The sequence below is a fragment of the Rhea pennata genome, chromosome 3 (genome assembly GCF_028389875.1).
Source record: "Rhea pennata isolate bPtePen1 chromosome 3, bPtePen1.pri, whole genome shotgun sequence".
In the NCBI taxonomy this organism is placed as follows: domain Eukaryota; kingdom Metazoa; phylum Chordata; class Aves; order Rheiformes; family Rheidae; genus Rhea; species Rhea pennata.
In genome coordinates, this window is record NC_084665.1 from 42,532,818 (window position 1) to 42,545,211 (window position 12,394).

At 36.0% G+C, this 12,394-nt stretch overlaps 1 protein-coding gene across 1 annotated transcript in view; it reads right to left on the reverse strand.

Moving 5' to 3' along the window:
* Positions 1-12,394, reverse strand: part of WDR64 (WD repeat domain 64) — an 85,341-nt gene that overhangs the window by 50,490 nt on the left and 22,457 nt on the right. Inside the window, exons 8-10 of the mRNA XM_062573039.1 lie at positions 11,889-12,023; positions 9,034-9,113; positions 1,813-1,952 (exon numbers count right to left, since the gene is read on the reverse strand). Coding sequence (XP_062429023.1) covers positions 1,813-1,952; positions 9,034-9,113; positions 11,889-12,023 — 355 coding nt within the window. The remainder of the gene's footprint in view (positions 1-1,812; positions 1,953-9,033; positions 9,114-11,888; positions 12,024-12,394) is intronic.

A 12,394-nucleotide genomic window follows, 5' to 3' on the forward strand; every position in this document is an offset into this window, starting at 1 on the left:
TAGTTGACCCTACAGTAGGGTATAGAAAATGTGCTACGTGATCGCCTAAGATTCTTTTAGACTTTTAACCTTTCTCTTTGACTCTTAGTTTCTCCTGTTCTATTAAAAAACACATAATATCTAAAACCAGCTATTCTATAGTCAAGTATTGTGTGGCAATAGAAAAGCTATACTGAAGATATTATTGCATTTTATTTCAGGATGTCAGTAAAGTAAACCTAAACTGCTAAGTAACTGTAGTTTTACTGGTAAGTACAGAAGACAAGCTACAGAAAGAAAAGTCTGACTCATGTTCTTAAAGATACTAAAAATGTCTTAATAGTATTTTTAGATATTTAAACTGCACTGAAAATAATGTCCAATTTCCTGCTCTTAGTATAGATGCTTATCTTTTCAAATAAATTATTTGTGTATCATTCATCTCTCAAATCTTTTAAAGAACAGCTAAAAATAGTGAGACATCCACCTACTGTAATACAAAAGGATTTTTTGTACTGTTCTTGTATGACATATAAAAAATTCCCTTCTTTCTTTATCTTGCCCCTGCTTCTCTGCTGCTGGAATCTATGATTGTCCATCTGTGCAACTACAACATTCTCAATACAATTATTTATTTCAGACAATAAAGATAATTTTTGCCTAGTGCGAATTAAAAAAATGAACTTGACTGGGAAGAAGCTTCTATTGTCATTCACCTCTCAATTCCTGAAGGAAATGGAAACAAACAGTGCTCACACAGAAATTTATAGTGATCATCATTCTGTGATTCTGTGATCCTGTGATCCTGTGACCTGAAGTCAGACACCATAGGTTTCAAACTATAACTTTTTATGAGTCAAACTGTTATTCTGTGAATCTTTGTCTTTCAGGTATTGTCAACACAAGAACCTAGTATCAGGATCAAAGAAAACCCATTATTTTCCTGCATCAGAAGCAAATGAGGTTTAGCACTAAGGAAAACAGTAGCCTCTATACTGAAAAAGGAAAAACTAGTTTTCAAGGTGATTAATTTTCTTTTTCTGGACTAATTTCACTGCCTATTCCCTTCAAAGGAAATCATAACATATCCTTAGACCTCTGTCAAGATATTCCCCTTTCTAAGTGAAAATGAGCTATCAGGGTACAGTAGAAGGCACTTTAAAATTCCTTGTAAATGTATACACTTCTCTAAATACTTATTTTCTAAATGCACATTTTTCAAGAAGAAAATCAATTTCTTTTTGAAGAGATTACATCTCAAGAAGGGAGGTCAAGCTTCCCCTTGATCTAACAGATGATACTTGTTTCTTCCAACAAGTAAAGATGGGAAGTGATCTGTCTAGGAAATGTGAGAAATTTCAGACCTAATGAGGGAGGTGGTAGTTTTGTTCCTCTTTGGAAAAACAATTAATTCTGCCACTCAAAATTATATTCCTGTTAGTGTTTTATTCATTCATTCTCCTTAGGGGTGACCCTATCTACACTCTGAACATTAGCATCTTATTTTTATTGTTATATATACTCTGCCTACTCTAAGGAGATACCACTGCATCTAGTGTTTTCTGCATGAGGCACTCTGAGCACTTTGATATGTACATTAATCACTCTTTGCTGACTTCAGCATAGGTTTACATATTACCTCCAGTTAAAGGCATTCTACTATTTTTAAATTGCTTGAGTGAAATCTTAGCCTCACTCACATAGGAACAAAACTGGACTTTTTCAGTGATCCAATGAGATTAGGACCAGACACCAACAAAAATTGTAACTCAAGTACACACTGTTACTAGCATTTACTGCATTGATTTCCATGTTAAGGATAAAGTGTTTTACCTTTGCAGAGGAAAGGCTGATGACATGCTGATCTTTTTCATTTGTCACGATTTCCACAACACTGTGTAGATGTCCTGGTAACTTTCCTATAGGCTTAGTATTAATATTAGGATGCCATATACGGAGGATTCTATCATCACCTGAAGGGAAAAGACATTTTATGTTGAGGGAGATTGAATAGTCACTGATATAAATGAGCTTCTTAATGGAGAGCTTAGAGCTCAAAGCCTCTACTTTCCCTATGTAGGCAAGTCCCATACAAGGATGAGAATTTTTCATTCTAAGGGCTGGATTCCAACTTACGCTCAGACCTCTTTTCACCACTTATTTCCCATACTTGCATTAAAGCCCACATAACTCACCTGTACTTCAAAATCATTTAATTTTATCAGAGGAGTGCCTAAGGACACTGGCTATGACAACACACACTATTCCTGTAAAGCAGAATATTTCTATTAAACATAGATTTGGGGATCAGATTTTTTTTTCCTTCAAAGATTTGATTTGGAAAAAGATCAAAATAACAATGATGTCCACATGACCAGATAATGAAGGGATGACAACCTCTAATGGAAGGGGGTTGGTGTGAAGAACAGGAAGGGCAGCACACAGGAAAGCTGAGGACAGACTGCAAACAATAATTGCTGATGAGAGATTTTGTGTCTTAATGTAAATAAGAGTTTGGTCTTTCACATCTGTTTGTATTTTGAAACAACAAATTTCTTAAAATTGTGGGCATCACCTTTGATTGCATTATAGAGGAGTCTTTTGGTACTATTTTCATAATAATTTTCATAAATTTTCCAAGTAGAGAACAAAAATGATAAAAGCATATCAGTACACTCCTCACATACAGATGCGAACACAGGTATCCTGAAATATTTGCTGTTTTTCATAAGTGTTGCAAGGGAACCTGAGCCCACTTCAAATTTGACATTAGTATTTTAACATCTGATTCCTGACAAATATTGCAATTCTATTATTCATATTTAACCACTGTAAAAGTTCAGCCTTGCATTAGCTCAGCAGTCTAAAATCTAACTACTTAGACACACAACAGATGAAACAGCTACATTTAACCTAGATCTTCCTTTGAGGATCTCAGCTTAAAGTCAAGTGCAGAAGCCAAAAATGCTTACACTGGGAAGTACACACACCAGAAGCACATTCACAGCACATAGCACCCAGCCTCATGACTGTGAAGCTCAAGCAGTTTTGTTAACAAGAACAGTTAAAGATCTGCTCTTTCAGTCTGCTCTTCAGGGATCTTCCTTAGGCTTGCTCAACCCACTGTCAACCCAAGCTCAAGCCATGGGTTGGTCGCTCCCTCTCTATAGAGATGTATCTAGTCCTTTTCCTCCTAATACAGCAAGATGTGATTCATTTAGGAGCACCCTGTCTCCCCTTTCCTCCATTAACTATTACTGTTCTCTCAGTTAAATTAATTCTATTGTTTACGCAGCCTCTCTTTAAATGACATTAGACAATGTGCTCTTAAAATAGCTACAACCAAAAGCCATCTAGTTTTATGCCTGTCTTTTATTCATAGGTTTGGCTGAGAACGTGATCATGCAAACAGCTGTACTGGTACAATGGAGAGATGGATAACTCCTGCAAGGAAAAGGCAACCCAGAAATAAGTAACTCATTGGTAGTAGCTTCAAAGGGAATCAATTGCCTTCAGGAGCACTTTGAGGCAAAGCTATTTCAGATTAACTGTCTGTTAGTATGCCATGCTGTTAGTATGGCAGGAATTCTCTTTAAAAGGCCATAATAACACAAGGAGTTTGTGAAGCTCTTTTGGATGGTTATAATGCAGGACACAACGAGTCCCTGCTAATTTCCCCAGAAGTTTTGTCAAGCTGTTGTAGATATGCCCAGCTACTTAGCAGAACCCTCTGACCAGGTCAGAATACATTACTGAGAAACAAGACTATGGGAGTGAAACTTAGCTTGCAGACCTCCCAGGAAGACAACATGAAGAGAAGATATATAGTAGACAGGAGCCTCCAGTGAGCCTGGTGAGATGAGTTCTAGTGTCAGAGGGAACAAATAATGGCTCAACAGCATGCTTTTTAGCAGCCCCAAACGGAAAATGTAATGTCTTAAAATGATGCTGACCTAGGAGCCATTGATTGTTTCTGACCAATTTAACTGTCTACTTCCTTCCTTCCTTCTTGTTCCTGAGGAACAAGATCTTCCTTAGCCTTCCTAATTGGTCTGTTCTTTATCTCTTTACGGTGATGGCAGATAAAGGGAGGGGAGGATACTGCCCTTTAACTGTGCTACAGAGATTTTCTTTAAAAATAGAATCACTAATTCATGTTATTTACTTAAGATATAAACATGAAGAACAATTGTCATTAGGAATGAAAATGCAGCAAAAGTCAGATTAAAAAGGTAGGCCATATTGTTGCCTTTCCCCAGTAAAAATATTGCTTGCCTCTTTTGTGAAATGGTTGATTAGTTTGTTCCTTTTACTGATGTTGAGACAATAGTGCAGTTGGTTATAGTTGCAGTGTTCTCTCTCCTCTGTCTGAATGAATGCCAGATTGGCCCTAGCACCGCAAAACCATGTGCTCATCTTGCCCTAAGACAGACTGCTTTACTGCTTCACTGAAACATGTGCTGGAACATTCATTCTCTCTACGCTCCAAATATGCCTCTGGCACTGAAAATCCTGACATAGAATGGGTATTAAGCACATTCAAGAAAAGCTTAAACAAGATATATTAACTGTCTAAAAATACATCACAAATATTTAAGATTTTGTGAAACCAATGCTCTGAATCACAGTAGGCTCCATTCAGTGTATTCTCTTCCAAGACAAATCAATATGAAAGCAGGTAGTTAGGGTTTTTTAAAGTCAGGTTTTATGATCACAGCTTTGCCCTAGCTAGATGTTAAGGATTCCAAAACATTCTTAGAAAGTGTGATCCTTCACCCTTTGTCAAACTGTCTCCCTTGCTTATACAGTTTTGCAATTTGTGTGGTACTACAAATCTATGGAGATGTCTCCATGATGTTAAAATGCCATATAGAACAACAGGATTTTTGGACTGAGAACTCAAGCTTAACTCAGCCTTCACTGATAAGCTAAAAATGAAAAATACAGCTCCTGGATTTTTTTTCCGTGCTGCTTCTCACACAGAGGAGGCCCTCTCATCCTTTAAAGCCACTTCATTGTCATTCCTCCAAGTCTGACTTTTAAATACTCCTTGGTAATGATGTCTGCAAAACCACTTCAGATCAGTTAGACATCTGGTGAGCTAAGACAAGTTTATGTCTCTACCATATCGAATAATGTCTCTTCGTTCTTTTCTCTGGGCTCCCTTGTCTGCCTTCATGTATTCCCCTTAAATTTAGTATGTGCCACAGAAAAGACTTTCTCCTATGCTTCTTCAGAGCTAGCATTACTGAAGTCCTTGGACAAGATTCCTAAAACTAATATTCCTGGGAACTCCTCAATATGCCATTGCTAATTTATACTGCAAGTAAAAAAATAAATAAAAAAAACCCTGAGACTTTACCAGCTTACACAAAGGTTACTGAACAAATGCTTGCTTTTATCAGTCCTAAGCTGCTCTACTAAGTTTTGCTTCCTCTTTATTTCTCACAAGAGAGTAGCTGGAATCTGAAAAACTAATGTTAGAAGTTGATTTATCATATAATTTAAAACTGATCACCTCCAGCTTTTATATGCATATATAATTTGTTTCTTGATGTAGCTATTCCCTAAGGTGATGGTTAAGATACAATTGGAATTCAAATGGGTATAGAGTAACAATATCACTTTAACACTGAATATAATACTAATGCAAAACTTTTCACAGAAATACTCTAAACTACTGTGGGTTCCATATTTTATGACACTAAGGGGCATATATCATTTAATGGTTAAAGAAGTACAGCTTTCATCATGAAAGGTGAACTCTGTCTCACATTTGCTTCTTATTCATGAGCATAAATGTCAAATGTCTGGAAGGCAAATTAAGCTGTGTCATAGTAGTACAGTCTCCTGTTCCAACAGCAACTCACGAGTTTATTCAAATACAACTAAATAAATGTGATGGAAGAGCAGGGGAGTTAAAAGATGACTTTTCTCATAGTCAGTTTCCAGTGTAAAAATCTGTTGTAGGATCCAGTATTTTGCTTACCATTTGTGCTATAAATGCTCGGCTAAATAAGAAATACTGTGACTCAGAAAAAGTGGCTAACAAATTAATTCTTGTTGAACACATAAGAAGCTGTACTGAAGTTAAAGATTAGATTTTTTGTTTTTATTGCAGAATGTGATGTATAAACACAGTTTTTATAGATTTTTGTCCATGTTACCAAGAAATTGACATACTATGATTCCTGGATCACTTACCTACTTCAGTCATTGATTTTTATTATATATTATAGATAAAACTGCAGGCTTGCTAATTAGCAGAGCTTTAATGACTCAGCTGCCTTTGATCATTTGAAACAGTTTAATTCTCTCATTGACTGGATCATCACCAGCTAAACAAGAGAGATGGACGAGTTTTAAGACACAGAGCCAAACATGGTTTGCACTAGTCCTGCTGACTGCTGTGTCATTGTGATCAGTATATTTTATTAATAGTGCAATGAACTCTAAAGCTTAACTTTTGAAATGTGTATAGTTAGTCACTGGCATCCTGCTAATGTAAGTCATATGTTTGAATCCTACCAGTTTAGAAGATGGATCTCTCAAAGGCTGAAGGATTAGATTCCTAATTCACAGTGTAACTTCATGCAAGCCATAAGTTAACCTTATCACCACAGTGATCTTGAAGGGTGATCCCACCCTTTCACAATCTTTGGCCATGCATTCCCATTCTCTCTTGTGACACTTATTAATCCAGTTCAGGAATAACTTCCTTCTGTGCTCAAGGGAAGCAGCAGGACTGAGCAGTAGGAATAAGGGTGAGAGGCACGAGGATACCTTTTAATGTCAAGATGAAAGCCAGTGGGTGAACAGGCCAGACAGAAACCCAATCCTAATTCCTGGAATTCCAAATCTTGCTAATGTAAATGTTATGCTACAGGAATAGACTGGAAGAATGAAAAAAAATGTTTAAGTACATTTTCAAAGTCATCATTGCAGACTCCTTCTTGAACACAAAACTATTCATCTTTTGTCATGCTTTTGTACAGTAGAAAACTGAAATTAAAATGCAGTGGTGAGATGGTGAGAAAGTACATCTCTTTATAAAATAATCTGATTAGGAAACTATTTAGATAAGACAAGAGGTCCTATCTTCCAAGTCTATTCTCCAGTCAGCACAGACAAATACGTAATGTATCCTTTCAAAAATTTCAAGCTTCATTTTAAAATCAAGAGGGTATTTACCACCATTACTACTATTTGGAAGAGTCTTCCAGAACATCTCCACTCTAATGTTTGCTTTCATGTTTGTCTTCCTGGTATTTTTATAGATAGTAATGATATTGCTTGTTAACCTTCCATTTACTAGGCTACAGAAAATACACTTCTTAGTCTCTCTTGTGTGATAGGTTTCCCATTCCTCATATAATTCTAAAGCTCCCTCTCACCCCTTTTTCCTTACCATCTGATCTTTCTATTTCAACTAATTATGGCTGATCAAAAACATACACTGGATTCCAGTATAACTTAACATTTTACAGTGTCATATACAATAAAGTTAATGCTTCCTTTTCTGCACAACAGATATTTCAATTAACACGAATACGTGGGGGAAGTATTGCTGTATGATTGCTCTGTCCCTATGCTCTGCCATACCTGCTTACTACTGATCACTGTCAGTGAGCAGATACTAGGTTAGACAGACTTTTGGTCTGACTTACCATAGCTATTATTATTTTCTTAAGAAGTTTATTCAGATCTTTCTCCTCTCCTGGTATTTCTGTATGAAGGATTTTCAGAATAATAGATGTAACAATGTAACAACACAATGTATCAGAAATATTTACTTGTTCCTGTGTACATGACCTTCTGTCTTGTACTATTACATTTCATCTTATTTTTATCATTACAGGAAAATCCTCCAATTCTACCTGCAGAAAATTCTGATCATGTTCTGTTTTATAGGGTGTCTCCAATTCACGTCATCAGTAAATTTCACTGAAGTACTTTTTGTGCCATGGCAATCAGTATAAATAAGATCTCCCCCAAAGCTGAACTTCAGGATTTTCACTTATATCTTTCCTATAGCCCCACTGCTTTCCCTTTGAATCTTGTGTCCAGAAAATCAATGGAACTGCCAAAATAGATATCCAGCTGGATATTTATTTTGATATCTCAGTTTTCCCTTTTGTAAATTGTTGCACTTCAAGTTGATTTGCACTAATCGCAATGTCTAGGGTTCTTTTTTTTTCCTCCAAATTTATTTTACAGTCTTGCATATTCTCAAGGTTGGACAGAGGAGCTTACATCATTTTTTTCTTCTTGTTAGATACAGATAGATTGCTGTGCTATATGCATTAGAAAGCCTTTTAAAGAAAGTTTTAAGCAAGACTGTGGTACTGAGGGCTGACAGATAGGCAGCATCAATGTAGTCACCTCAGGGCATTACCCTGTTGGGAAGAGTAAACAAACAAGACTGCTGCCACACTCTAGCCTCCTTTCTGCAACATGAAGTACAACCACAGCAATATAAAAGCTCATAAAAATAATGGAGAACAGGGAAGAAATTAATTTAAGAGTGCTATTTCTGCAGTTTGTGCTGGGGAGAGACAGAATAGTTAACAGCTTTGGGAATATGTGATCAGAGAGAAGAGCAAGATAAATTATCAATAGGGGCCAATGGGATTACTTTGGGCAGAAAAGGAAGGACAAGGAGTAATAGTAGGAGGGGATGTGAACTGTGCTGACACTACAAGAAGTAATCTGTGAAAGACGGTCACCAGTGCGGCTGGGAAAGGAGTCTTAGAGTAATCCAATATTCTATTTCTCCTGGTGCATTATACATATGCTGTGATGCTTAAATCAAACCCAGACTACAGCAGAATCAAACTGTTGACAGACTCCAGTCAAGAGCTATACTTATTCAAAGCCAGGCTCCCAGCACTATAAACAAGACCTCTGTTCCCCATCATTTAAGACTGAAGCCACTAAATTGCTAACATACTACCCCAGCTTTTATTTGAGCTTATGTAACTGAAAAAAATCACAACAGAACAATTTCTTGAAAAAAACAACTTTCTTCATAGATTATATAACCCCAATACTTACCTCCAGTGACAATGACATTTGATTTTCCACAGTATGTGAAGGCATTGACCCCTTTAGGGACAGAAAATTCCTTTACAGGCCTGTAATAATTAATAAAACAATTAATCAGGTAGATACAATGTACAGCCCTTTTACTTTTCTGTAGTATATAGAATATATACTGTTATATATATATTGCAGATGTTTTATACAATATATATTGTTATGTTAGATTATATGTTTGCATTATACAGTATCTTGTTAAAAACAAATTGATTTACAACACTGATTTAGATACTAGCAGCAATAAAAATGAACATAGTGCATTTCCATTAAAATAATAAATCTCTGATATGAACAGATGAATCTTTTATCAGACATACTCCAAATAGACTCCTAAAATGGTAGATGTTGCCAAAGTAAGCCTTCACAGAAGTCATTTGATGCACATGTAAAGCAGTTCATCACTGAACAGAACTATTAAAACCAACTGCCTCTGCCTATTTCAGACATAGAAGTCTACTGTGGCCTCTGTTTTACATAAAACAAGTGTAACTACTTTTCTGCTGCTTCTGTAAAACATATGGTATAATGTAGTCTTTATTTTATCTACTTTGTGTTGGATAATAACATGAAGAGACTGTATGTTTCTGAAACTCAGCTTAACAGAATTATTCAGAAAAACACTGCAAAAGAATTAGTATTCAAACTAAGCCAATATGAATTAAAATTGACTCAGTGTCCCTTCAAAACTCATCCTTTGTGTAATCTCTGCTTGTGCCTCCATGTTTCATACACTGCAACTACATAATAAATATTTTCTTGAATTCTAGATTCATCACCTACATGGCTAACGCCCATCTCTGCCAGAAAACAATGGCTGCCAGTGTACTTAAGTTACACAAAATGAAATGAGTGAAAATTAAAAAAATTTTTTTTTCTTTAAAATCCAGACAAGTAGGTATTTCATTCATTCTGGGCTAGAATGTAACCGTGGACCTTGCAAACTATAATTGGGAATGAGGGTAAATTTGACAAAAGGCTCTGGAAATTTGGGAGACCTCAGTGCTTAAATGAAACGGCTTGCTCTTTCTAGGCAGGAGTAAATAAAAGGCTGTTCACTCCCTAAGAGATGGCAAAGCTGCCTTCCCAGAGCTCTAACAGAGGAGCCTTAATACCTTTAATACCTGGTTCAAAATAGCAAGCAATTGACTTAAATGTGTGATTGGCAGATTCTGTCAGGATTTGTCATCTTTTTCCTTTAATTATTGAATTAAATGCTTTTGTATAACTTTCCATTGGCTCCTTAATGAATGATCCTGATAATCCTCCAACATCAGTGTGAATAAGGAGTTCCAGCAATGGGAAGTCCTGTTCAAGCCACAGCCTTGGAAAGAAGCCCTTATGATCCTAGCCTTGCTCCCTCTTTTTAGACACTTTATAAGGAAATAAATAACTGCCAGCCATTAACCACACAAGAATTTAACAGTTTCACAGGAGACAAGATATGTCGACTCCCTTTCCAATCAATTGCTTGCTGCATAGTTAATTGGGGAAATTTATTTTGTTAGCATCAGTTAATCATATATTTAAACCACAATTACTTATGGAATGGGCATTCCAAAGATGATTTGATGCATAGCTATTTTTACGGCTACTAATCTCATTTTAATGGCAGTGTAATTCTTCAGTTGTCTAAATGTTATTTTATTTAACTCCTATAAGAAGCTCCTTAGAGAAATGTATTTATTGTAATTGGAGACACAATTATAGCCAATGTTAAATGAAAAAGACCTACCAAAATATTTTTAGTTAATGTAAATATTAATGTATAACAAACCGCATGTGGTGGTAGCACATAATCTTTTGACTGTAATTTTAGCTCTCTGGTCTTTGCTTCTCTTCTCCTCAGATTAAGTCTGTTCTTTCAAAATCCCCAGCAAATTCAGATAGGATTTCTAAGCTTTTTTCCTGACATAGTATGTGACCTTGACCAAGTTATAACTATTTCATATTTCACTTCCCCTGTCCACAACAGACATGTGATACTCATAAAATCTGAAGTTCCTGGATTGATGCAAGAACTACAGAGTGAAAATTTACAGCCTGTGTTATAAAAAAGATAAGGAAAAATGTTATTTATAGTTTTATAGTTCCTTTTTACATGGAATTGTGTTCATATGTATCATTTATTTCTTTAACTGGGCTACAAACTCTTCTACAATCACAAGGCTTGGAGTCAGTTCATAGAATCATAAGGTTAGAAGGGACCTCTGGAGGTCATCTAATCCAACCCTCAGCATAGCCCCATACAGGGATTGAACCCACAACCTTGGCATTAGCAGCACCACACTCTAATCAACTGAGTTAAACCTGCCAGTTACAGCACTGATGGGCCATATGAATAAGAATATGGCACAAATAAGGAGGCCCTATCACAGCCTGATGCATAGTAAATCCAGCTTTGCAGACCTCAAAATAAGTTGCTATATTGATTTAAGTTTCTTTAATTTGAAATTTATTTTAATATATATGGATATAAATTTTAAATGCATGTAAACATAATATACATAATATACATGTAAGAAAGGACTATATTTACTAAAATTTGCCTACTGATGAGAAGGAAAACAGACAACACTGCCAACATAATTTCATTTTAAGGCCTGTGAGAAATGAACACGTGGTCACTCCTTTTCTGCATCAAAAGCTAATAAACAAATATATTGTAGTATTTAAGTAGCTGTATCTTAGTTTGTATTAGCAATCCTCTAGAAAAGACAGCTTCAATACAACAGGATGGATTTGCAAGGCACTGATTTCACAAAGCACTTTAAAGCAAAAGTCTGTTTATTCAGAATACGCCATATACTTACATGTTGTCCTCTAGTCGTTTTATGTCACCCAAAACAAATGAATGAATGCTGTCTATAGAGCAGGATCCAAAACAATTCAGGTCAGAAATATACTTAACCTTCATAACCCAGTCATCATGTAGCTTGCGTTTAACACTAGGAATATAAATTGAGAGGTTATTAGGAAATACCTGCATTTAGTGTAACAGCTGGATAGGGATTTTGTCAGTGAGATTATACACAACAAATGCTTGCATTTAATATGCAGGGCAGATGCAGAATTGCTCTTCCAGTTTAAAAGCCAGCAGATCTTAGAGCAGAGCTAAGATTAGGGTTGAATCATGCACTGCTATAGTACCAATTATGCTTCCATTTAATAAGGCACAACAGAGCTGTGCCTATGTCAAAGCGGACATATGCAACTGTGAATTCTTTCCTGCAGTTCTACTCTGCAGTCTCTCTGTAGTAAAACCTCTCACTAAAAATGATGCAGTTCTTCCACATAACAACAAGCAAATGATATCACT